A 26,833-nucleotide genomic window follows, 5' to 3' on the forward strand; every position below is an offset into this window, starting at 1 on the left:
GAAATCACCTGCCTCAGAACCCTGTGTAGGATGACCCCCAGCAGAGGTTGAAGGGTACTACTAGTTCCTCCTAGTACTCAAAACTATCCTGTAGCTGGATGCAGTGGTGGTATGCCTGTAATCCCAGCAGGTCTGGAGGCTGAGGTAGGAGGTTCGTGAATTCAAAGGCAGCCTCAGCAACTTAGTGAGGTTCTAAGCAACTTAGTGAAACCCATGTCTCAAAATAAAAAATAAAAAGGGCTAGTGGCTGTGGCTACATGGTTAAGAACCCCTGGGTTCAATTTCTGGTACCCCAAAAAAAAAAAAAAAAAGACTCTCCTGCAGCTGCCCCAGGAGCCTGGCAGCAGAATCCTGAGATACTAAAGGTGTGAGAACCACATCACCTGAACTAAGAAGCTGTAGGAAATGGATATAGGACTAAGTCTAGTAGGTTTTGACTGGAGAAAACTGAATTCCTGATTTCCACTTTCTTTCTATAGCCAGCCCTTACCAGTGGGCAAATGTTTATTCTTCCGGCAAATCTTCACTCCTGTGTTCCTTTGCTCTGAGAAGCCTTCCCTGATGCAATCACCCAACCTGGGCCATTACAGCACACAGTAGACAATGATATCATCATTAACACACAGAAATGTCTGTCTTCATGTGAAGACATGTGCTCACAGGTATCAGCAGGGCACTTTCTCTGTGACATGCTCTCTAGAGCACACTCTGTAGATAATGTGCTAGGGTTAACAGATATGTTCAACATCACTAGCAATTAAGAGAAATGCAAATAAAAACTACGCTGAGATTTTATAATTGCCAGTTAGAATGGCAATTATCAAGAATATAAGTAACAATAAATGTTGGTCAGGATGTCAGGGTTTGAAAAAAGTACACTATACATTGCCGGTGGGACTGCAAATTGGCACAATTACTCTGGAAAGCAGTATGGAGATTCTTCAGAAAACTTGGAATGGAACCACCATTTGACCCACTTACCCCACTCCTCAGCCTATATCCAAAGGACTTAAAAATCAGCATACTAGAGTGACATGTCCACATCAATGTTTGTAGCAGTTCAATTCACAATAGCTATGCTATGAACCAACCTAGGTGCCCTTCAACAGAGGAATGGGTAAAGAAAATTTGGTAAATATACACAATGGAATATAACTCAGACATAAAGGAGAATGAAATTATGGCATTTGCCAGTAAATGGATGGAACTAGAGACTATCATGCTAAGTGAAAAAAGCCACTCCCAAAAAACCAAAGGACAAATGTTCTCTCTGATAGATAGTGACTCACAAGGTGGGGGCAGTTCACTGGATTGAACAGGGAGGAGTACGGGGGAAGGGAAGGAGGACAGGAATGGGAAAGAGTAGAATAAATTAGACATAACTTTCCTATGTTCATATATGAATATACCACCAGTGTAACTCCACATCATATAAAAATAACAAAAATGGGAAGTAATACTCCATGTATGTATGATATGTCAAAATACATTCTACTGTCATATATAACTAAAAAAAACAAAAAAACAAAAAAACAAAAAAAAACAGTTGCTATGCAGAAGAGCTGTAAATGTCCATGGGAGAGATTACATCTCAATCTACTTTTATTTCCCCACACCCAGTATTGCTTTAAATACAGAAGCCACTTCATAAATGTCTAAAGAATAATAGTGATTTTGAGCTGATTCCATATGAAATCAGAACTCAAGGAAGAGAGAGTAAAATACCACAGAAGCCACTGCAGTCTGTTCTCTAGTTGTTTTGCAAACTAAACTGCTAAATCGGCACACAAAAAAATTTGACTGGCCTACAGAGCAGATGTCAATGAGCACAAGTCACAAACACGGCCAGGAACCATTCAAAACAGTCTCTTCCATGTTCTCCTCATATCAACAAGCCACTCGGTAGGGTGGCTCAATGTAAACTTCCCACAATGGCATGAGTTGGGTGATACAGTGCTGCAGGAATAGATCTAAGGTTCTCTTCAGCTTTAAAATTTATAAATTATTTTCAATTCAAAGCTGGACATTAAATGCCTTCCCATAAAGGAAAGACTTTTATCATACAACTCTCAGGGCCTACCCTACAGAAAGCTGACTGGCCTGCTAAGGCCCCATACTCTGTGCATTCACCTACATGGTCTGGATCATGGTCAGGTTCCTCTCTCATTGGTCAGACAGGTACTGGGGCCAAACCCTGGGCCTCCTCAGTTACCTCATCAAAAGGTTTGGTGATGCTGGTCTCTAACTGCCAGTCCAGGGTCCTCCACACCTTCAGACTGCGGTCATCAGCTTGAGAGGCAATGTATTTACCAACGGGGTCCCATGTTAACCCTTTCACCAAGCCAGAATGACCTCTAAGAGTAGCAAGAATTTCTGTGAAGAAAAAAAAAAAAAAAAAACAGAAGAAATTTATACAGGCATTAACTCAATGAAAAACAGTAACTCTATATATAAAATACATGAGCCATAGTGGGTCATGGAAAAGAAATCCAAGAGAAGGGACTTAAGCCCACCTGGGCACAAGCAAAAGAGCCACCTAGGTTGATCTCCACCAAAGCAAATAAAGAGATTACTGCATCAAGGACGCAGATACCATGGATTCCATTCAGCCATAGCTAATACTCTCAGTGGGGTCACACATGTCCCCAGAATGATAGGCAATAAGAGATCTAGGCCTGGGCCAGAGCTGCCAATTCTGCTCCCACATCTTGTCTGCAGCCAGCAGTATAGCCCAGGGCTGCCATTCATGGACAAAAGTCTATGCCAAGTTGGGCTATGACTTGAGTATTTCTGATGTGAGCAGCCCTAGTAAGTAGCCCTAATAGACAGAGGCTGAGCAATTTAGGGGTTTGGGCCCTGGGCTAAAATCATTAAGTAAGACAAAGAATTGCACAATAGTACCTCCTACAGATCTGTAATCCAAATGCTGTACCAGTCTCTAAAACCCCCTCTGTGGTCAGACTTAATGTCGCCACACATGTCGGTGGTGAATTTTAAAGAAAACTGAAATGACTTGGATCCATGTCCATGGATGATAGATTTTGGCCCATGAGGAAAACATATTCCAGATACTAAGTGGGAATATAAATATTTTATTAATTATAAACTTTAACACTAGGCCAGGTTATGCCATCTCTTATGACTTTAAGCACCATGAATAGGAAAAGTTCATTTTTTGCACAATAGGGTTTGTGTTAGCCAGCATCTGCTCAAGGGCTTCAAAGGAGATAGCAATTAAGCTGAGGCCATAGCCTAGAAGAAGAGGGACACAAAGCATGTGTGGGAGTTGAGGGTCCTCAACATTAATGCCAGCACTCAGTTACTCTTTTTCTTTAGCATAAATTTCTTTTTAAATATTAAACAAACGTAATTGATAAAGAAAAAAAGACCTGGTTTACTGAAGAGACACAAATCCCAGGCTACTATGATACACTTGCTGCCACCGAGATTAAGGAGACAGAGCCCACTCCCCAACCCCACTCTAGTCACCAACAGGCAGGACTTCTGGGAGCAGCCCATTTCTGCCATCAACCAGCAGGGAAAATCCCAGACCTGGAAATTTCACGGCATTCCAGATGACGACAGTGTTATCCACGCTGCATGAGGCTAGCCAGGCATCATGGGGAGACCATGCTACATCCATTACATCTAGAAGAAGACAGGGGGCTTGTGGTGAGATCTCTTACCTGGAATGCACTTGGGTAAGGGTAGGCACTCAGCAGCAGCCTTTTCTGCAGGCTGGGCTGATTGTTCCTGGGATTTTCATGTCTGAGGACATATGACCTGGGACCATCAGAACTAGAAACTTTATAAAAAACCAACATGAAAAAATTCCCCACTAAGGATATTTAATTGGTTATAAAGTTTAAAGCACCTAATTGACCAAAATGCCCACTCCTTTTACAGACAAAGCAACAAGGCATAGCTGAGAGCTTGGGTGCCATGGGGTATCACAATCATATATTAGAACCACAATCTGACACTTCCTGGGTCTGTGGCCTTTGGGGCCTCCTCCTCAACTAATTTGTATCTTTACTTATAACCGGACCTTCCTCAGAGAGCATTCCGAGTTCAAAACAAGACATGGTAGGGAAAGCACTTAGCAGACTTCCTGGCACATAGTGAGATCAAGAGCTGCTGACTATCTGAATGAAGTTATCTTTAGGCCCTGCTATTCTCATGACTTGGATCTCACCTCTGGTGCCAGGAACATGTCTTTCTTATGGAGTTCCCAGAAAGAATCAAGCATCACATTAATGCTCATTTCTTTGTGACTCAGTTTTTTCACCTGTAACGTGTGGATTAAGCAAACAACAAACCTACTCTCACAGGATTATTTTGAGGATTAAACATGACAATGCCATAGTAGAGCACCTGGCACACATCATGGCATCAATAAAGGTCAGGCATGATGGTGATGTCAACCACACCCATCTTGCTATCTAAATGTGAAGGCTTGGGATCTTACTTCCTTTTCTAACATTGGTGCCTCAGGAAGTCAATAGTTATTTAGTTCTTTCCCAAGAATTTTTTCAAAAAGAGGTATAAGCTAAATATTCAAAATTTGTATCAGACCTTAAAAAAATCTTTAATAGCAACTTAATGCAATTTTTTCACATTCCATTGTGTTCTGTGGATCACAATGTGTATGCATGCACTGATATGCTGCATTTCATATTCTAATCACCTAAGAGGACTTCACAACTTCTTTGGTTTTACTCTACATTCTATACCGTTGAGAACATTCATTACTATAAACAGACCTAAGTTATCACTGAAGAATAACTGGTTCCAGTTTTTCATGCTACCATGTACATGTGCCACTCTCCATACTCTAGATTATTTCTCTGAGACTGATATTCCAAAGTGGGAATCCTGGAAAGGATACCTGAAATCTTCAGGTCTGGATTCTCATAATACTGCAGAATGCTTTTCAAAGACCTCTGTGCCTTTATATTTCTATGAACAATGTCTGCTTCAAAATTCCCTGTTAAGAATAGGATTATGATTTTTCCTTCTAATTTATTAAGTGCCTTTTAAACTTTAGTTTTAATTTGATTATTAATGAAAGTAAGGCTTCTTCATGTCTGTCTACTATATAAAAAGTCTTTTTGAACTAATTTGATCACGTCTTGTGACTAATAGAAAATCTTTCTGTGCATTGGGTGTAACAAATATAAATGTAGTGTTTACAAAAATGAACAAGAATTTTCTCTAGGACTTTAAGAGTCCTGCAGATGCAAGCATATAAACACCAATATTTCACTGTAGTACACAAGTATAAGAGCGAGATGTAGTCGGATGGGAACCCAGAAAGGATATATGATTACATACAAAACATACATTAGCTACAAACTTCACCTATTCACCTTCCCATATTATCACAATTTTACATAGTAAAGTCTGTTATTCTCCTTTGTGATTTCTTCTATTTCCTATTAACCTTGAAAAATGTTCCCTCTGCTAGAGTTCTGATAAATATTCAATTCTACTTTCACCTGGTTTAATTATTTACAGTATTTATCTCTTTAAAATCTCAGATTTATTTTTGGTGTATGTGAAATTTAGTAAGGTTCTAAATGAATTTCTCCTCAATTACCAACTGCTTAATGGTTAGTATGTTACATGAGGGAAAATTTATCCCCCCGGCCTTTTTTTTGGTAATGGGGATTGAACTCAGGGCACTCAACCACTGAGCCACATCCTCAGCCTTATTTATAAGAGACAGGGTCTAGTTGCTTAGCGCCTCGCCATTGCTGAGGCTGCCTTTGAACTAGCAATCCTCCTGTCTCAACCTCCTGAGCCACTGGGATTACAGGTATGTGCCACTGCGCCCAGTTCCCTTTTTGATAAGTGATGCCTCAGTGGCAATACTACAATTCCTTAGATATATTGTAGCCTCCTCCAGTTATTAGTTTTATCCAAAACCCATAATGTTTCTATCACTAAAACTTTGAAAGTTTTCATCGGAAACATTACTTATCTATCCAGTGGCTCTTCAAAGTCACTGTCCAGTTCTGCAGTAAATCCACATACATGGCAAAATTTTCTCTCTGAATTCCAGGTTTGGAGCTTCTGTCTCCAAATGGTATACCAAGCCCTTTCCTTCTGTGGACTGACAAAAATCCAAGACCCTTTATTCAATTTAAATTTTCGGTCACTATTCTCATCATATTTGTTAGGGATTCCAAGATGATGATTCTTCTAAGGCTAAACTCAAGGCTTTGGGTTCCTTAAACTTATTGTTCTCTTTCAACAACCTTGGCTTCTACATTCATTTCTATGGTCATGCCCAGATGACAGATCACTGCAATTCCAACTCTCCCACACTCAAATAACCACCATGCTAAGATCCATTGAGGCTACATCCTTCCACTCTCTGCCACTCCTGTATACATACTCACCTTTCTCCTCTTCTGAGATCTCACTATCATCCTCTTTTCCTTTTATGTCTTCATAGGTGCCTGACAAAACCCAGCCTGGTACAATGCAAACTTATCTTTCCCCAGTCTTTCTTGAACACCCTCCAACAAGTTTTGACCCAACACCATGAATGTCATCAATCAATCACATTGTTAAGGCTGCCTGTGGCCTCTATGCTATCAGGTTCAGGTTCAGGTTTAGAGTGTGTTCACTTCACCTCAGTGAACACATTACTCTCTCCTTTCTCTTTCAAACACTCAACACTATTTTTACTGGCCTCTTTCTTAGATTCCCTTGCTTGTTTCATCTCTACAAACCCTGGCTCCATCTTTGAACTGTTTCTACCCAGAACCTTCTCCTGTCTTCAAAATCTCCTATTCCCAAATGCCTACACAGCATGTCTCTCACACTGGCAAATTTAATATGTCTAAAACCAAAATCCAAAAGCATTTCCCCTAAACAAAGAGACTGCTTCATCTCAGAGTATGAGAACTACATTCATTTTTTTCCTTATTCAGGCCAGTGTATGAACCTGTCTTTATTCTTCTGCTCTAATACTGTGTCTGATCCACTAGGAAATCTACCTCTGACCACTTCTCACCACTCCCCAGTAATGACCGAAGTCTGAGATATAGACCTACATTATGGTAATAGCCTCCTCACTGATCTCCTTGTGCTGTGCTTAGCTCCTCATGATATAGACTCATATACTTGCCAAACGTCTCAACTTCCCTAACCTAAACCCTCTTAAGCCTTCCCATCTCCATCAGAGGAGCCCTCGGTCATCTCAGTGGCTATCCAAACAAATCAAGCACATACCTGTGCTCCTGTTCCCTCTGCCTGGTTGTCCCCTCACCTTTTTCTGGTCTCCCCTCAGATATCACCTTCTCATTGAGGCCTAACTTTGAGAATAATGCTTATAATGGCACCTACTTCTTATTGAGCTCCCCAGTACTCATCCCAGAGCTATCTCCCTAGTGCTCCTCTTCAAATTTCCTATATGACCAGATTACTGTCTATCCTTTTGTAAGAATGAAAACTCTTGAGGGAAGGGCCTGAAACACATCATATACACAATAAATATTTATTAAATGGATGAGCAAATATTAAATGTGAAAAAAATGTATTTTATTTAGTCTATTTATAAAGTAGTCATTTTATATGAAAAAAAGGTTTGTAGTGGTGTGATCTCAGGTGTGGAAGTACATGCACCCAGTCCCAGCTACCTGGGAAGTTGAGACAGCATGATTACTCAAGCCAAGGAGATTGGGGCCAGACTGGGCAACATGTTGAGACCCCATCTCTTAAAAACAAACAAACAAACAAACAAACAAAAAAAACAGATTTTTTTAAAAAAACCTGTTTGTGGTTTAAATCTCAAAGATCTCACACATTCTTTTCTTCTTCTTCTCTCTCTCTTTTTTTTTTTTTAGTTGTAGAAGGACACAATACCTTTATTTTTATTTATTTTTATGCAGTGCTGAGGATCAAACCCAGTGCCTCACATGTTAGCGCTCTACCACTGAGTTACAACCCCTCATGCATTTCTTGGTAGATTATTCCTGGGCATTTATAATTTTTTATCCTATTATGTAAGGGTTTTCTTTTTATTATTAGATATGCTAAATGGGTATTAGTAGTAAAAGATAAATAATTAAATTTGTTCTTATATGAGGCCCTTTTTTATTTTTTTGAGACAAAGTCTTACTGAGTTCCTTAGGGTTTTGCTAAATTGCTGAGATTGTCTTGAACTTGAGATCCTCCTGTCTTAGCCTTTAGAGTCACTGGGATTACTGGCATGCACTACCATGCCTGACTCATTTTTATATTATTTCCTAGTATGTCTACCCTCTTGATTTCTGCTTAATTGTACTGCAGAAATTCCAGAGAAGCAAAACAAGTGATAGTACCTACTCTTGTCTTTTCTTGACATAAAAGGGAATCAGGATAACCTGTGAACTATTTGCCATTGGTTTTTAAAAGACACAGAGTCAGGTGTGGTGGTACATGTCTGTAATTCCAGCTACTCAGGAGATTGAGGCAGGAGGATCCTAAGATTGAAGATAGCAACTTTGTAAGACACTGTCTCAAAATAAAATGAACAGGGTTGGGAATGCAGCTCAGTGATAGAGCACTTGCTTAGCATGAGGAAGGTCCTGTGTTTGATCCCAGTACAAAAGAATAAATAGATAAATAGACACAGAATTTGATTATGTTAAGGAAATAGCTTTCCATGGGCATTTTTTAAAAAAAAAAATATTTATTAGGGACTGATAATTCAGCTGTGGCAGTTGAGTTACATAATATTATTTTAAAAAGAATAACCCTCTTAATAATTATGGGGCTTTTCTAATTCAACCTCCTTCAATCTCCTTGTGTTATTGTTTACGTTATAGTAATAATTTCCTTACTCACAAAATTCTTCCATTATGAATCATGGTTAATTATAATGCATTTCTATTTTCAAATATTATAACACTTAGTAGTATCATTACTGATTTTTATTCCTTCATTCAAGTTAATCTGTGCCTCTGTTTCATTGTTACTTTTTATTAGGTTTTGGAAATCTTTGAAGAATAAACTTTTCTGTGTTCTGTATATATTTTCTTAAAAGCTTGAAACAATGCATCAACAAGTAATCTAGGTCCAGAAATCAAATTTGAAGACACAGTTAAACTACTGCATTGGATTTTACTCTGTTTAGGTTTTTCCTCTCTGTGGTTATAAATTTTGAAAGCCTTATTTTGTTTTAACTTATTAGTTTAATCGTATAAAATTATACTGTTCATGTTTTTCCATCTAGGTTAAATATTTTTCTAGACCTTTACTTCTAATTTTGCTGGTTTTTCTCTCTACTCACTAATTTAATATGTCAAGGATGTATTTCTCACACTTTGTTTTTCAAGGACCTGGTCCATTCTTACTCGTTTATCTCTTAATTCCACTGATTTTTTTTTTCTTTTCTTCTTAAATGGTTTAGCCCACACCTGCTAGCAGGACCAGTGAATAAGAAGTGGCAGGTATCCCAATTGAAAGTAACCAACCCTACCTGCCTGTTAAAGGAGATCCATAGGGTTTTGGGGCAATAAGAGGTGCTGAAGTTAAGGCTGGACCTGAATCTCAGGTTAGGGGACCCATAATATTTCTTACTTGAGAGCCCAAGTAATGCTTGAACACCCTCTTAGACACATGTGCCAAATTCCAGAGAAGCCTAACTAGGTTGCTATAAAATTGCTGTGAAATAAATAAGGGCAAATTATACATTTTTGTTATTATTAAACAATAACACAAGGCTACTGCTTCAGCTTTTACAAAGTAAACTTAATCCATGGTTAGGAAGAGACAGATATGTTCACCTTTACATTGTTTATGGAGTATTTACGGAACATATGATATACAGCTAATGAATAATATATAGCCAATGCCTCTCAAATCTCTTATTCCTGCTTGGTCTTCTGTAGAGTTCTAGGCTAATAGTTTACTGACATTTCTTCCTCTACCTGCTCAAACCTAGTCCACCACACACTAAACTGGTGCCCATTCCCATAAGCCTATTGCTCTTATGGTCTCCGTAGTGGATACAGTTGGTTATGCAGACACACAAAAAGAAATCTATATCATCTCTCACTGGGTTTGTCCTAAGTAGCTTCCAAATCTATCTCTTCTCCTCTCTATCCAAAGATCACAAGCCTTACAGTTTTCATATGAACTACTGGAACACTCTCCTTTCCAAGAGCTATCAGAACAACCTCTCTCTTTCATGATGAGTAACACCCTCACTAACAGGGCACATGAGCCCTATACACTTGGCTAGCCTAACTTTGTGCTACTCTCTTCTTTGTCTATAAAAGATCCAACCAGGGTAAAATGTTTCCAACTCGCCATTTATACTAAGCCTTTTTCACTATTGCTGCCCTCCTGCTTGGGCTTCAGTTCATTCCTGGGCTAGACCACAAGCTTCCTGAGAGAAGTATAAATTGTATTTATCTTGTACCCTGGGGCCTGGTCCTAAAGTGCAAGGGCTTTTAGATTATTACAGATTGACCTTCTTCCTCTTTAGTTTCAATATAACACATGCCTCTTTCCATACATTTTGCAAACATACTCAAGAAATTTTCCTTGGGTGCCTATGGGCTAGTTTCTGGGAAATAAAGTATGCTTACAGATTTAATGATCCAGCGAAGAAAGTACTGATTCAGTTCAGCAGGATGAATAATAAGATGTGGAAAGTTTTACATCAAAGATAAATATGTATTTCATGAGGGGAGAAATAGGGGATTAAAGGCAGTTGGAGGTTGGCAGGAGAGTCAGTGACTGCACAGACCTTGAGAGACAAGGACGTGACTGGTGGAGATAGGAAGGACAGCCCAGATACTGGGCTGCTTTAAGAACCAAGGGTTCACACTGGGTTCATAGAGGTGCTGCTGAGGATCTGAGGGATCCACCCACCCCAGAGGGCAGCCCTACTCACCACCTGAGTGACTCCGGAGAATGGAAACACACCGCCACTGCTCCACATTGGCAAGTTTACCACTGGAGCCGAACACAGTACTGGGCCCAATGTACCTGTATAAAAGAGGAGTCAGACAGGCACTCATGGAGTTCTTTGAGCTCTGTACAGATGTGTCCTGTAGCACGGCTTATCATGGCAGACACAACAAAGTAAATATAGACAAAGATTGGAAAGCACCAGGTTACTGAACAAAAGCAGCTAATTAGGTAACTTGTGATCCATGCAGTTGATGAAATACTACACAGCCATTGCAAGTCTTGCACAGGAAAATGTTCACAACATATTAAGTGAAAGAAGCAGGCCACAGGACATCATATACAATATGATACCACTAATGCAAAGTTTAAAACTGAGTAGAAGGACAACATAGAAAAATACCTAAATATCAAACATGGCCTTTTAAATGATGGGATTATGAGATACATTTTTCTTTTACACACTTTTTTACTTTTCCAAATTATGTACTAAATGTTATTTATGTTGACTATTTAAAGTAGCAAAATAAACAGAATGTTGAGGCCCCTACTAATGAATCAAATAGCCCTGCCCTATCACCAAAGGTGGAGAAACCGCAAGCACCAGGTACTAACTCTTTTCAGAAAAGCAGTTACTTGAGGCCTAGTGGAGGCAGTGTGAGCCTCTGTGAACACCTTTTGCTCCTATAAAGCTCTGTACCAACTCAGAGTCTGTGAGGCAGCCCAGTGGGTCCAAGGAGGTGGCATGCCTCTGCTCTCAAAGCCCCAGCCATGGGGTCACTCTGGCTGAACAATGGTATAAAGTCTGGTGCTGCAGCCTGATTGACCCAGAGTCACCAGGGGAATTTATCCTGGGACATAGTTGCAGGACCCATCCTGAAACACTTTATGCCTGGGGGTAAATAAAATTATAATTTGCCTGTTAGCTCATTTTAGGTGCAGGGCTGGAGCTTCACGCCCAGGGTGAAGCTGTCAGAGAATGAAGCAAGTGGCAAAGAAGGTGGACACTGGAAACCCCATTTTGATCCCATCAGAGCACCTTGATTTTAGCAATTTATATGTTGGGGTTCCATGTGAAATTTCATTTAAAGAACAAAACAAATGAAACCATCATGTCAGCAGCAGAAGGGCTTACTCAGGTGGAAGCCCTGCAGCCCTGCAAAGGAGTGGCTGTCCAAGTCAGCAGCAAGGTCAGAGGTCTCCAGATTTTCTGCTATTGACCCATGTGCACTTCCTGCTACTTATTAAGTTAGGAGCTCTGGGGACTTCAGCACCAGGGTGGGAAAAGTGACTTAATAAAGACCAGCAAAGAAGCTTCTAAAAATTAAATGTGAAGAAAGGAAAATGATGCTTACGTAGCCCGCTTCCACACCATAATCAGTTTGTCATCTCCCCCAGAAGCTAAATACATCCCACTGTTTGACCACCGCACACAGTTCACACATGCTGGGAAGAAAAAAAAAATAGGGTGATGAAAATCCAATAGTCATGCCCATTTGCTCTATGCAGAGTTTGGCAAGATGTGAAGGGTTTATAAAATCTAATCTATCTAATCTATTTAAGGAATCTACTGTGTGAGAGCCCCAGAGAAACAATTCAGTCAGAGCACTAACCTACTTGTTCTATAACAAATTATGAGAACATTCTGGAGGGGGAAAATATGCATAATCTGAGAATTCTTAGCTGAATGAAATAGAACTGGAGGCTTATTTCTATAAAAAGTGATAAATCTCATTATTTTAAAAGAGCTATCTATTGGTGAGATGTTATTTTTGAACAGAAATTATTCTCAAAATAAAAATCTGTATTAAAAAGGTCAAGATGCCTTTTGCAGAAATTTTAGGGCAGCAGTTTGGCAGAGTATAAAACTCTGAGTTAATCCTACTTGTCAGAGTCAGACCTTTTAAATTTGGATTTTATAAATTTGTCAGCAATGCAGATTTGTTGATTCTACACTTATAAATTAAGACCAGCAGAAATCCCCCATGCCTCTGCTAGTTCAGAGCCTCCAGGAACAGACACAGCTCAGCCTTTGGAAGACATGAAATGTAATAAGCACTAACAAAGTTGTAGCCAATACACAGCCTGTGAGTAACTTGTGCTCCAGGTCCAAGGACACTGAGAGGCATTTTGGGAGGACAAGAACACACAGAGCAAATGGCTGACATCCAAAGGCCATTAACTGTTAATGGAGCATCTCAGGGGTGAGACACTATGGCACTACAGCAGGAAAGGAAACCAAAGCACTATCCATCAGCCTAAAGAGTCCTGGCAGAGAGCCTTGGAGTGATACAGCATCAACCTTAGACATTTTGGTGAGTTGTCTCTTATACACCCTTCCCAAGGACCCTATTGTGTCCAGGTTGCTGGCCCCAAAGCCCCATGGAATCAGGCAGTAACGACTCATGAGCAGGAAATCACCAGAGGTACCTGCAGACTGTCCAAAGATGGTTCTGTGGGCGGGCCGAGTCTTCTGCTGAATAACTCACCCAGGTGTGCAGCCAACATCTGTGCCTTCAGACAGCAGGCCGAGGGGAGTTACCGCCGCACGGGGCCTTATCTTTCTAATTACAAACACATGTGCTAACCTTGGGCACTCTGCCAACACGCAAAGCCTGCAAAGGGCCACTCTGTAATACCTAAGTGATTGTCCATCTGGCAAAGCATCTTGGGAATATTTTCATCCTTCTCATCATCCTCCTGGAGGACTGGAGACATATTCCAGATCACAACCTTCCCAGAATCCTGCCCTGAAATGAAGAAGCAAAAATAGTTCAATGTGCAAGGAGTGAAAATTTGATACGGATATATAATATTAACTATGGGAAGTCCTCACTTAGTTTCCATAAGTTGTAATTGACTAGGTCTAAGGGGTTTGAACTTGAATTACTCATGCAAGTTGTAGAAAAGGTGAAGTACTCATGGGAATCCAAAAAAGAATGGGCTTAGTAGTAGCTGAGACCAACCTGACTTTATGAAAAGAACTCTTGACTAGAAACCAAGGAGACTGAGTTCTGGTCTGGCCTCTTAATTCAGGAGGGGCTCCTAGAAGGTTCTCATCCCTGTCCTGGACCCAACTCCTTATCCCTAAACTGGAGAGGATAGAAAGCTGATGTGCCAGACCCTTTTAGGTCTGTATATCCTAGAGAGCAAGGAGAAAAGCACAGTCTGACCAGGATTTTCCTCCCTTCTTCAATGTACTGCCTGGAATCCACGTTCTTCCAGAGCTGACCGGATACTCTAAACCCAAGTTTGAAATGTACCCTAAATACTTTGCAGTCACCTACAGATGGGAGATAAACCAAAAGAAGGAATTCAGGATTCCTATGGTGAAAAGCTAATGTACTGCTTCTGCTGAAAAATATACCTGTGTGTTTTACTAATAATTTCGAAGATTTCCATCACTAATAACTAACACAAGCATAGTTCCTCATTAACCTGCTAACACAGAGGGGAAAAAAAATAAAGAATACTTTAAATACACATACCAAAGTGACAACGAAATGCCTGAATTTCCTCTTGGTCAATAAGTAAGTAATAAGTAATAATAGTAAGACTTTGCTATTTTGAGTTAGGTGAAAGATATGTTGCCCCTGTGGATAAGAAACCACCCATTTCTCCCTAAATCTAGCACTCTTATGTGAGGCTGCAGGCTCTTCTCCCAGTACCCAGGAAGCAGAGAAAGGCCTTCCTGCCCATAGCTTCCCTGTATTCCCTTTTTGCTCCCTGGCTCCCAGGAGAAGGTTCTACTGCCAACCCATCCTGCGGCACCTCACCTGAGGATGCAAACACAAAGGCACTCTAGGGGCTGCCCAGGGAGGCCTTGCTGGAAAGTGAGGCCCTGTTCTGTGGCAAACCTGCTGGGGATAAAGGTACTGGGTCCTGCCACTTCCTATCACGATGTATACATCTTGTAATGGGATAAAAAATGGCTGTGATTTTCCAAACAGAGCAAAGTTACTGCAACACTGCAACAGACACTGAATGAAGCACACTGACAATACTATGTATCATATCTTCAAATGCCATGGGCATTCTTATTTGCCCACAATGAACTCTCACTTTAACCTAATTGAATTCCTTTAATCAGAAGATGGGCTAAATTATTATCTGATTATTATTACTTAGCAATTTAACTATCCCTTCCCCTTTTTAGTCAAGAAAACCACTGACAGATCTCTTGCCTCTGGGAACTGGGCTTATGCCCAGGGTACCACCTGCCTCTCTATGCTCAATAATCCTGGCATGGGAATGCAAAATTTATTTATTTTTAAATATTTATTTTTTAGTTGTAGTTGGACACAATACCTTTATCTTATTTAAGCATATTTTAGCCATGTGGTGGTGCATTCCTGGAATTCTATAGCCACTCAGGAGGCCAAGGCAGGAAAATCACAAATTGAAGGCCATATTTGGCAACTTAGTGAGATCCTATCTCAAGATTAAAAAATAAAAACAGCTGGGGATATAGCTCAGTGCTAGAATTCAGTACTGGAAAAAAAAGTTGCATATTTTAAACTGAGTCACATCTATATTGAAAAAATAACAAATTAACTCTTTACCGCTATCTTAACTAAGATAACCAGGGGAAGCAGAGCAAGGAAACAGAACTGTGATGCTCTCCCAGGCTCACTCCATAAACATACCTTGTCCTCCAGTTGCGAACTTGGTCCCATCAGGGTGAATATCAACTGAAAAAATCGGTTTGCCTAAAAACAAAGAAGAAAAAGCACACACATCTAAATTGGCATTTTATTCACTGGAGAACAGCAACAGACACTGAATTTTAAAATACTGACTAATCACGTACTATCTTTAATTCCTGTACCTCAGACAAAATAACAGGCTACAGTTAAATTACACACAAGAAAGTATAGTAATCTATTAGTTTCAGTTAAAGTCTAAGCTGTGGAAAGACTCTCTGAGCAACATTAGATAGTTGAGAGTCCAACATTACATCAAAGTATTCTGTCATTGAGAATGACTGAGCATTTGTCTGCCACTTTTTGAGGACATGGGATTAAAAGCTCTAAGTCGCAGGTACTTAATAAAAGGAGTGATAAAGCTATACCTGCTGGCATCTCCCTGTCTACCTTTGTCTATGGGTCTGCATTTGGCTGATGGCCTGGAAAAAAGGACATTCTTCATCCTTTCTAATTGGCTGTCTGAAGCTGAGCAGGACCAGCAGCTGGCTACAGTACAGAGGCCCCATTAGGCTTCTGCTTTTAGAAAGCCTTCTTGTATGTTTTCATGGCATCAAAGTCCACATCAAGTCTGCTCCTCAGCATCTCCTCTGGTGGAACCTCCAAAATTGTGTATGTTCAATGTTAAATCAGATGTTCAGTTGCTGAGGAGATAGGGCTGTGGCTAGTTCTTGGAAGCCCCACAGGGCCCACTGTGAAGGAGCCCATGGCTAGAGGGTGGTCCAGACTGGTGAAAATGCTATAAGTAGACTGAGTAAGGTAATCCAGGGGCCTGGTGTCTGGTGGGTCTTTCACCAACTCCCTGGTCTGCTTCCAGGCCAAGAGCTTCAACATCAGTTGCTACTGAGTTCACCACAGTTATCTTCAGCCTTTAGCACAATGACTGGTGAACATCATCTCTGTAATATTTATTCAGTGACAGATTAGATGCATGACAACAAAATGAGCATAAGCAATTGCTGACATAGGCAAAGGGTATTAGTTAGCTTTTTGTCACTGTGACCAAAAGTGACCTTATTATGACCTGACAAGACCAACTTAAAGGAGGAAAAATTGGGGGCTCATGGTTTCAAAGGTTCAGTCTATGGGTGGCTGACTCCATTGCTATGGGCCAGAGGTGAGGCAGAACACTGGTGGAAGGGGACAGCAGCGGGAAATTGCTGCGGCCAGGAAGTAGAGAGAGAGGGTGAAGGGCCAGAGAGATGAATGCTTTCAGGGCATACTACCTCCTCCAGCCACACCCTACTTGCCTACAGTTACCACCCAGTTAGTTCATTCAATATAGGATGAGCTGATTAGGTCACAGCTCTCATAATCTAATCATTTCACCTCCGAATATTCCTGAATGAACACAGAAGCTTTTAGGGAACACCTCATATCAAAACCATAATATCAAGAATCACTTAATTGAAGATGTTGTCTGTCACCTAAGAGGAAGCAGTGTGGACACTGGGATGAGAGTTACCAGCTTCAGAATCATACAGCAAGTGAGAGTGGGGTGGGAGCAAGTGGAGGCTTCCAAAGCTGTAAAGTCTGCCAGAGCTCCTACACAAATGTGGAAAATCCAATGCTGGTACCAAAGGCAATGCCTAGCATGGGTTCCAGGCAACACCCAGCTCACCTCATCTTCCAGAGGACCACAGTTGTGCAATCAAATCAAACATGAGCTTCTACTAGACAAGAGGAAATACAAATTTCTTTTTACTAGTCATTTATGTGATAGTAGGAGAAATAGCTATGCAAGGCCAAATACAAACACCTTAGTTGTCTCAGGGAGCTAGTAGAAACCCTTGGAAAGTGTAGAAATCATACACCTTCTATCATCTCTAATACGTATTGAATGATAAAACAACAAAAGCTACCACAACAGGGCCCTGTTATCATGCTGGTAGGCCCTAGCCTGGTCCCTGAGTCCCTCAGTGACTTCAAGGCCCATACCTAAGAGTGAGAGCTCTATAGAGACTGGTCAAGCTCAGTCAAAGCAGCTGTTCACCACCTTCCTAAAGTACAGGCAGTATGCTCAGAGCTGTCCCAAATACACAGGAGACTCAGCCCTAGTCTGCTCCAAGTGTTAATCCCAAGGGGTCATGAGACAAGCCTCCACATAGCTTGTGTTCTACCCAGCTTTCAAGGAGCAGGTCTGATAGCTGATGTACTCAGGTGGGAGGCAAGAGAGACTGTAAATCAGTCTTGACAGGCCAGACATGATAGATCCTAATTAGTCCCATCTTAACCCTCAAGAAAGAACTCAGAAAGCTGACATGCCCACACCTTCCTGGGCCCCACACTTTCCACAAGCTAAGGAACTGGGAGGAAAGTGATTACTTTCTTGTTCACCTAGGGAAAGACCTGAGAAATGAGAAAGGACATTTGGGGACATGGGCTCAGCTCTGAGCCATGTAGATTCTGCTCCCTTGACGGCTGTGCAGAATGGTGAGAACAACTGTGCACCCAGCACTAAGACCTAAGCTGTGAGTCCTGCTAGATACCAGGGGGCAGTGAAAAATCAGCACCACTAAAAGTCTTGTGAAATTCAGAAGAGAACACTTCACCAAGTGTGGTCAGGATAGCAAGAGACAGAGACTGGGCCCCACCAATGCAACCACCTCTACTGAAGGTCTCATGGTAAAGTTATGATATGCCAGCCCCTAGGAGAGCCAGAGTCATGCTAGGGCATGTCCTATGAAACACTACATTTCCAAGGCCAGAATCAATCCTCCCCAGCCCAGGACACGCTTTTGAGCATCTGCCCCTCAAATTCTATGGGAAGCAGAGCTCAGGTATTCTCTAAATCTTAAACTGTCTTCTGGAGTAAATATCCCCCCCCCTTCTTTTTTGCTACATTATAGTTGTACATAACAGTTGGGTTCATTCAGACATGTGTAAATGCATGGAATTTAATTTACCCCATTTCATTCTCTGGTACCCTCCCCCTGCCTCCACATTTTCCTTCTTCTATTCTACGGGTCTATCCTACACTCATTTATGTGTCACTGTGACCAAAAGTGACCTTGTTGTGACCTGGGGTGTTCCCCAAAGCTCACATGTGAGACAATAGGAGAATTTTCAATGGTGAAATAATTAGATTATGAGGTATGGCCTAATCAGTCCTTTAATCCACTGATATGGACTAAGTAAGTGGTAACTGTAGGTAGGGAGGGACTGGCTAGAGGAGGTGGGTCACTGGGAACATGCCTTTGGGGTTTATATTTTGACCCTGGTAAGTGCAGCTCTCTCTGTTTCCTATGTCATGTCCTGAGCTGTTTTCCTCCTCCATTCTCTTCCGCCACAATGTTCTGCTTCACCTTGGGCCCAGAGCAATGGAGTTGGCCACCTATGGACTGAGATCTCTGAAACTGTGAGCCAAATAAACCTTTCTTTCTTTAAAATTGCTGTCAGGTTTTGGTCATAATGGCAAAAGAGGTGATTGAAACAGTGCTTTACAGATATATATAAAGGTGGAATTTACTGTGATGTAATATTTATACAAGCACAATAGCAAACATCTATCAAATTCATTTAGCATTCCTTCCCTTTCCTTTCCCATCCCTCCTCCCTCCCCCTTAATCTCCTACTTTGCTGATCATCCCTCTATGATATCAGACTCCCCCTTTTCCCAGCTTACTTTGCTCTAGTTTCCACATATGAGCAAGAACATTTGATCCTTGATTTTCTTTTTAAAATTTTTTGGGGGCTGGGGATGTGGCTTAAGTGGTAGCACGATCGCTTAGCATGCGTGAGGCACTTAGTTTTATTCTCAGCACCACATAAAAATAAAATATCGTGTCCACCTAAAACTAAAAAATAAATATTTTAAAAAATATTTTTTTAGTTGTTGATGGACATTTGTTTGTTTATATGTGGTACTAAGAAATGAACCCAGTGCCACACACATGCTAGGCAAGCACTCTACCACTGAGCCATAACCCCAGCCCTAATCTTTGTTTCTGAGTCTAGTTTATTTGACTTAGCATGACGTGTTTCAGCTTCATCTTTACCAGCAAATGCCATAATTTTATTCTTTTTTATGGATGAGTAAAACTCCATTGTGCATATATACTACATTTCTTTTTGGGGGTGGGGGGAACCAGGGATTGAACTGCACATCTGGGCTCATTCCATATCTTTGGCTATCATGAATTGTACTGCTATAAACAATGTGGCTCTTTCATTACAGGATGCTGATTCTGGTTTGTTTGTTTGTTTGTTTGTTTGTTTTTTGATAATATTAAGGAGTGGGACAGTTGAGTTACGTGGTGGTTTCAGTCCTCATTTATTTATTTATTTTTTAATTGTTGATGGACCTTTGTTTTATTTATTCATTTATATGTGGTGCTGAGAATCCAATCCAGTGCCTCATGCATGTGAGGCAAGTGCTCTACCACTGAGCCACAATCCCAGTCCCTCAGTACTCATTTTTTGAGGAAATAGATATTTCTGACATTCTCCTTTTACACAAGGAGGAGAAAACCGGTATGCAGAGAGATTTGGAAAGTTGCCCAACACCACACAGCTGCCTGGTAGAGTCCAAGCACCAGGCTCCACAGCCTGAGACTTTAGATACTATGGGATGCTGCTCAGCAAAGTGACACAGTCTGGAGTTGCTATGAGGGTAGAAATAATGCTGTCTAGAGGGAACACAGGAAAAGCCCACAGGCATAAAGCAAAGGAGGGAGGGACAGGAGATAGAACATGAGTGTGCTAGTAATCACTTTGGGTCCTGATGATCTGGTATAGGCTTTTGGACTTGCTGAGCTGGACACTTCAGGCCTGTGGGCTGCTATATGGCAAACTACTGTTTGGCTACTTCAACAGGCTCCAATAAGCCACAATTCCCTAGGATTGCCACTCTTGTGTACTTCTCTTGACTTGAATTGGGACTAGCTCTGTGACCTGCTTTAACCAAGAGAATTTGACAGATGGCAGCATAGTTCCACTTTTGCTCTCTAGAGAAATCCAGTTGCCATGTAAGGAAACCAACTACCCTGAGACCGCCATGCTCTGAGGAGGCCCAAGCTGGCTACATGGAGAGGATTGAAGCCAGCAACATTGAGAATCAAGACTCTAGACACAGGCAACTGAGGCATTCTAGCCTCAAGGTGCTTGAGATTTCCTAGCAGATTACGTAGAGTTGAGATGAGTTGAATCCACTGAGCCCTGCCAAGTTGCAGAATCATAAGCAAATAACAAATCATTATTGTTTTAAGCCAGTAAGTTTTAGGATAGTTCATTATATAATAAAAGATAAGACAAAATATTATTACATTTGCTTTTCTGCTTCAGTTGACTTAACCAAAAGGTTTTATGTGATGGAAGCTTACGTCTTAAAAGACATCAGGGAGGAACATTCCCCTGGCTCTTGGGAGTGCTTTTTGCCCAGAAGTCTGTGAGATGTATTATATTAGCCTCCTTAGGAAGCATATCAGAAACACAGTCCACCCTGATTACTCAAGAGTGCACAGAGGCTTAGCCATGCCTAGGACTCAACTGCACAGGTGCCAATTATGGCCTCTGACCTTCAGAACACATCCATTCACAGTATAAACACAATGCCTTCTTGCCCAGTAAAGATATGCACAGTATAGCCCTTGCTCTCAGGAAGCTCCCAGAATTAACAGATGATCACACAAACCTCACTGGTAATATGTCCAGTGACAAGACAGCTACATAGAAGAAAGCTACCCAATAGCCTAGGACTTGACAACCAAATTGAGTCCCAAAGGTCAAGGGGAACCAATGAGAAGAGAATGGGAAGGAATTTCAGGCAGAGGGCACATAGCATGGAGTCAATAAAAGGCCTCACACGTTGCTGCAGAGCAGAGCTCAATATAGATGGGCAAGGTCTAGCTGTAAATGTAAATATATCTTTTGTTATGTCAACTCTGGAGGTAGTTGGCAACTCACCCTATCATAATTGTGCTGTGCCACAGGAAAAGTTCTTTTGACTAGCCAAGGTGAAAGATTTTTTTTTTTTTAAACTCCATTCAGAAAGCCCTTTTAGAAAGGGTCCCTTTCTATTGACAGGATATGAGTGTCTTTCTTGGGACCCAAATGAAGGAAGTAGGGAGCCAGCACCACACCTTTGTATGTCCACTACTGTATTTTGTCTATCTGCTGTATTACACTAAAGAAAGGAAACATGTTGCCAGTTAAATCAATCATAGCTTTCATCAAGATGCATCCCATTATAAGAAATGTTAAAACATGGAACAGATGCATCTTAGAAGCAATGTGAGCTAGCATTTTAATCTGTCTCAAAGGGTGCATTAAAAAGGAGTTTTAAAATATTATGACCTGGGGGCTGGGGTTATGGCTCAGTGGTAAAGCGCTTGCCTAGCATGCGTGAGGCACTGGGTTCAATTCTCAGCACCACATATAAATAAATAAAATAAAGGTCCACTGACAACTAAAAAATATAAAAATAAAAATACAAATAAAAATTTAAAAAGAAGAAGGAAAGATCAGCCAGGTGCAGTGGTGCACGCCTATAATTCCAGAGGCTCAGGAGGCTGAGACAGGAGGTCACATATTCAAAGCCAGCCTTAGCAACTTAGTGAGACTTTGTCTCAAAAAAAAAAAAAAAAAAAGTGCTGGGGACCTGGCTCAGTGGTTAAGCACCCCTGGGTTCAATCCCTGGTATGAAAGAACAATGGGGCTAACTCCTGACAGAGTCTACTGAGGTCACTGTAAAATTAGGATTTATGGCAACAGGTTTCTCAATGTATTTCAAAAATTCCATTAATAGCACAGGTGGAGTTTGTCCAGAACCCATATTAACATAGAACTAACTTTAGATGGAACCCCCAAACACCCCAATGAGATGGTCACCGATAGTTCCAGAAAGGACTATCTACATTCAAAAACTCACCCCCCACCCAATGTGGAGGAGGAGTTAAACATTTGATTGGTGAAGACTGCAGAAGGCAGATTCCAGTTCTCTTGGCATACAACAAATACAATACATTTGGAAGTAACACTACTTTTCCTTTTCTACTAGAAGATGACCTACTCTCTCTTGAGTGTTCTTTGCTTTGGTCTTACTTTATTTTCACTTTTAACTTTTATTTTCACTTTTGCTTGGGTTTTCATGTTTGGCTTTACATTTTCTTTTCTTGGGACACAAGAACCAAGGTTTGAAGCTTCAGTTCCCCACTCTCCTGTGAGAGTATGGGCTCTATAAGTCTCTGGGCTTTTTTTTTTTTTTTTTGGATATGGGATCTGATTATGTTGCCCAGGGTAGCCTCAAACTGGGCTCAAGTGATCTGCCTCAGTCACCCAAAAACACACTAGCCTTAACTATAGGCATGTACACCACTGTGCCCATTTCTTTAGGTTTTTATATTCTGATGGCTATGTAGACTGGACTAGAATATGCAACGTGAACGTTCTGCTAGAGCTTAGGGAAATTTAAGGCTTTTGCCCACGGCACCTTGTTCCTGGAAGCTGCCTGACAGAACTTAGCTTTAATAAATATAGGTAAATTTAGAGATAAAAGTAGGTAAATATAGCCAGCCATGGTGGAACATGCCTATAATCCCAGCAACTCAGAAGGCTGAGGGAGGAGGATCACAAGTTTGAGGGCAGCCTCAGCAATTTAGTGAGGTCCTAAATAACTTAGCTGAGATTCTGCCTCAAAATAATAAAAAAGACTGGGGATGTGGTTCAGGGATTAAGTACCCTGAGATCAACCCCGAGTTTAAAAAGTGGATAAATGTTTGAAGCATTTATTTTTAAAAAGGAGTTATGAGCTAGGCTTGGAGTTACATGCCTATAATTCCAATGACTTGGGACGCTAAGGCAGGAAGATCACAAGTTTGAAGTCAACCTCAGAAACTTGGTGAAACTGTCTCAAAATAAAAAAAAATAAAAAGAGCTAGGATGCAGTTCAAAAGTAGGCTGCTCCTGAGTTCAATTCCAAGTACTGGAACAATATTAAAATACAAGTTAGATGTAGATGACATAATCCTGTATATAGAAAACCCTGACGATTCTACAAACAAACAAACAAAAAAACCTATTGATGGAACTGGGGGAGTAGCTTGGTGGTAGAGCATGTGCTTATTAGCATGTGTAAGATTCTGGGTTTACTCCCAGCACTGAAACAAAACAAAACAAAACAAAACTATTAACATCAAGAAATAAATTCAGCAGAGTTACAGGACACAAAATTAAATAAAAATCAGTTGCATTTTTATATACTAACAATGAAAAATCTGAAAAGGAAAGTAAGCAAACAATTCCACTTACAACAGAATCAAAAAGAATAAAATACTTAGGAATAAACTTAACCAAGGAGATGGAAGATTTACATTGAAAATTACAAAACACGCAAAGGAAATTAAAGACATAAATAAGTTGAAAAGCATGCTTTGTATTCATGTATTACAAGACTCACTATCTTTAAGATGTCAAAACTACTACAAATTTCTTGCAATCCCTATCAAATCCTGACAGCAAGTTTTGCCCCCCCACCAACCCATCCTAAAATTCCTATCTTAAAGAACCCTGAACAGCTGAAAAAACCTTGGGGAGGGGGTATGAAGAGGAGGGGGTTGGAGATCACACACTTTCTGATTTCAAAAGTTATTATAAACCTACACTAACCAAAACAGTGTGAGATTAAACATACTGTCAGATATACAGGCCAATGGAACAGAACAGGAGGCCTAGAAACAATCCCTTTATATGGTTGGTTGATTTTTTTAAAAAATTGTTTTTATTATTGGTACTGGAGACTGAACCCATCCATGCTAAGTACTCATTCTTCTATGGAGCTACCATGCCAGCTGGGTCCATTATTGTTATAAGGGTGTCAAGACCATTTAATGGGACAAGAACAATTTTTTCCACAAATGTTTGGAAAGTTGCACATGCAAGAGTAAAGTTGAACCCTCACCTAACACCACATACAAAAATTAACTCCAAATGTATCAAATACTTACAAAACTTAAAACCATAAAACTCTCAGAAGAAAACAGAGAAAAAGTTTCATGACATTGGAAATAGCAATGACTTTTAGATATGATAGCAAAGGCATACACAATTTAAAAATAGAACTTCATCAAAATTAAAAAATACTATGCATCAAGGAATATTATCAGTGGAGTGAAAAAGGCAACCCACAGAATGGGAGAAAATATTACAAATGACCTGATAAAGGATTGATAACCAGAAAATATAAATTCTAAAACTCAGCAACAAAAATTTAAAACCCAACTCAAAAATGACACAAGACTTGAAAAGACATTTGTCCAAAGAAGATACACAAATGGCCAAGAAGTATAAGATGTTCAGCAGGGAATAGTGTACCTGCCTGTAATCCCAGCATCTTGGGAAGCTGAGGCAGGATGATCCCCAAGTTGGAGGCCAGCCTCAGCAACTTAGCAAGGCCCTAAGCAACTTAGCAACACCATATCTCAGAATAAAATATAAAGTGGAGGGTGGGGAAGACTGGGGATATGGTTCAGTGGTTAAGCTCTCATGGGTTCAATTCCTGGTACCAAATAAAATAAAATATAATGCTCAATATCACTAACCATTAAGGAAATGCACATCAAAATCATAATTCAGTATCACTTCATTCATATTAGAAAGGTTTCTATCAAACTGTAAACTAACAAGTGTTGGCAAGAGTGTCAAGAAATTGGAAATTGTGCACTATTTGGGGAAAAGTAAAATGGTGAGGCTATTAAGGAAAACTACTTTGGTTCCTCAAAAAATTAAAAATAGAATTACTATGATCCAGCAATTCCACTTCTAAGTATATACCCAAATGAGCTGAAAACAGGATCTTGAAGATCTTGAAATACAAAATATAAACATAAAACATAAAGATACATCCATGTCTATGGCAGCATTATTCATAATAGCCAAGAGGTTGGAAATAACTCAAGTATCCATTGACAGATGGACAGATAAACAGCAGTGACATATCCATACGATGGAGTCTTATTCAGTCCTATAAAGGAAATAAATTCCAACTCAAGCTACCCTCAAAGGCATTATGCTAAATGAAACAGGCCGATCACAAAAACACAAATAAGTGTAACTCCACTTATATGAGGTATCTAGAATTCACAGAAACATATGTAGAACTGACAGATTTCAGGAGCCAGGTGGAGAGGGAAATGGAGACTTATTGCTTAATGCATATAGAGTTTTATAAGACGGAAAAAAAGTTCTGGAGATTGGATGCACAGCAATATAAATTATAACCTTGCTTAATTATACACTTAAAAATGGTTAGGATAGCAAATTTTATGTTATGTGTATTTTACTTACAATTACAAAAATGCTACCCAAAACAGCAACAAAAAAATTAAATCCATTATTCAGAAGAATGTGGAAGGAAAAGGGTGTGGTTATAAAGTGTTGGAATAAGCTGGGTGACACCTGTTATCACAAGTACTCAGGAAACTGAAGCAGAAGATCTCAAATTTAAGGCCAGGCTCGACAACTTAGTGAGACCCTGTCTCAAAATAAAATAATAAAACAGGGATGTAGCTCAGTGGTAGAGTGCTTACCCAGAACACTGGAGCTCTGGGTTCAATCCATAGTACCCATTAAAATATATATATTAGAAATATTCACTAGCCTGACTGCAGTGGTGGATATATAGACCTATGATAAGTGATAAAATTTTAAAGAAAACACACACACACAAATAAGTACAAATAAAACTAGAGAAAAATTTACAAAAATAGGTGAATCCTGTCAACATCAATGTGATATTTTGCTACAGTTTTACAAAATGTTTCAGTTGAAAGAAACTGGGAAAGTACACAAAGTATCTTAGTTTTTTTTTTCATACAATTGTGAATCTACAAGAAATATATACAACATGTAGGGTATGGTGGCACATGCCTGTAATCCCTGTAGCTCTGGATGCTAAGGCAGGGGGATCACAGGTTTAAAGCCAAACTTGGCAATTTAGCAAGGATGTAAGCAACCCAGTGAGAACCTGTCTCAAAATAAAAAATAAAAAGGGCTGGGGAGGGGTGGGATTGTGGCTCAGTGGCAGAGCACTTGTCTACTTGCCTAGCATGTGTAAGGCACTAGGTTCGATCTTCAGCACCACATATAAATAAATGAATGAATAAAAGGTCCATTGACAACTAAAAAATATATTTTAAAAAAGGTCTGGAGATGTGGCTAAGTGGTTAAGGGCCCTTGGATTCAATCCCTGGTCCAAAAAGAAAAAAGGGGAGGGGAGGGGAGGG

At 40.2% G+C, this 26,833-nt stretch overlaps 1 protein-coding gene across 9 annotated transcripts in view; it reads right to left on the reverse strand.

The window, feature by feature from the left end:
* LOC107154714 (protein HIRA) overlaps window positions 1-26,833 on the reverse strand; it is a 99,436-nt gene that overhangs the window by 60,372 nt on the left and 12,231 nt on the right. For 8 of the 9 annotated variants that reach the window (XM_048785132.1, XM_048785138.1, XM_048785135.1 and 5 more), the window contains exons 2-7: window positions 15,558-15,620; window positions 13,551-13,661; window positions 12,267-12,357; window positions 10,895-10,989; window positions 3,553-3,648; window positions 2,213-2,373 (exon numbers count right to left, since the gene is read on the reverse strand). In XM_048785132.1, coding sequence (XP_048641089.1) covers window positions 2,213-2,373; window positions 3,553-3,648; window positions 10,895-10,989; window positions 12,267-12,357; window positions 13,551-13,661; window positions 15,558-15,620 — 617 coding nt within the window. Of the gene's footprint in view, window positions 1-2,212; window positions 2,374-3,552; window positions 3,649-10,894; window positions 10,990-12,266; window positions 12,358-13,341; window positions 13,476-13,550; window positions 13,662-15,557; window positions 15,621-26,833 lie in introns of those variants that run through there. The other variant, XM_048785136.1, reaches the window with a different exon arrangement.

This window comes from Marmota marmota, unplaced genomic scaffold (assembly GCF_001458135.2).
Source record: "Marmota marmota marmota unplaced genomic scaffold, marMar, whole genome shotgun sequence".
NCBI classification, from domain to species: domain Eukaryota; kingdom Metazoa; phylum Chordata; class Mammalia; order Rodentia; family Sciuridae; genus Marmota; species Marmota marmota.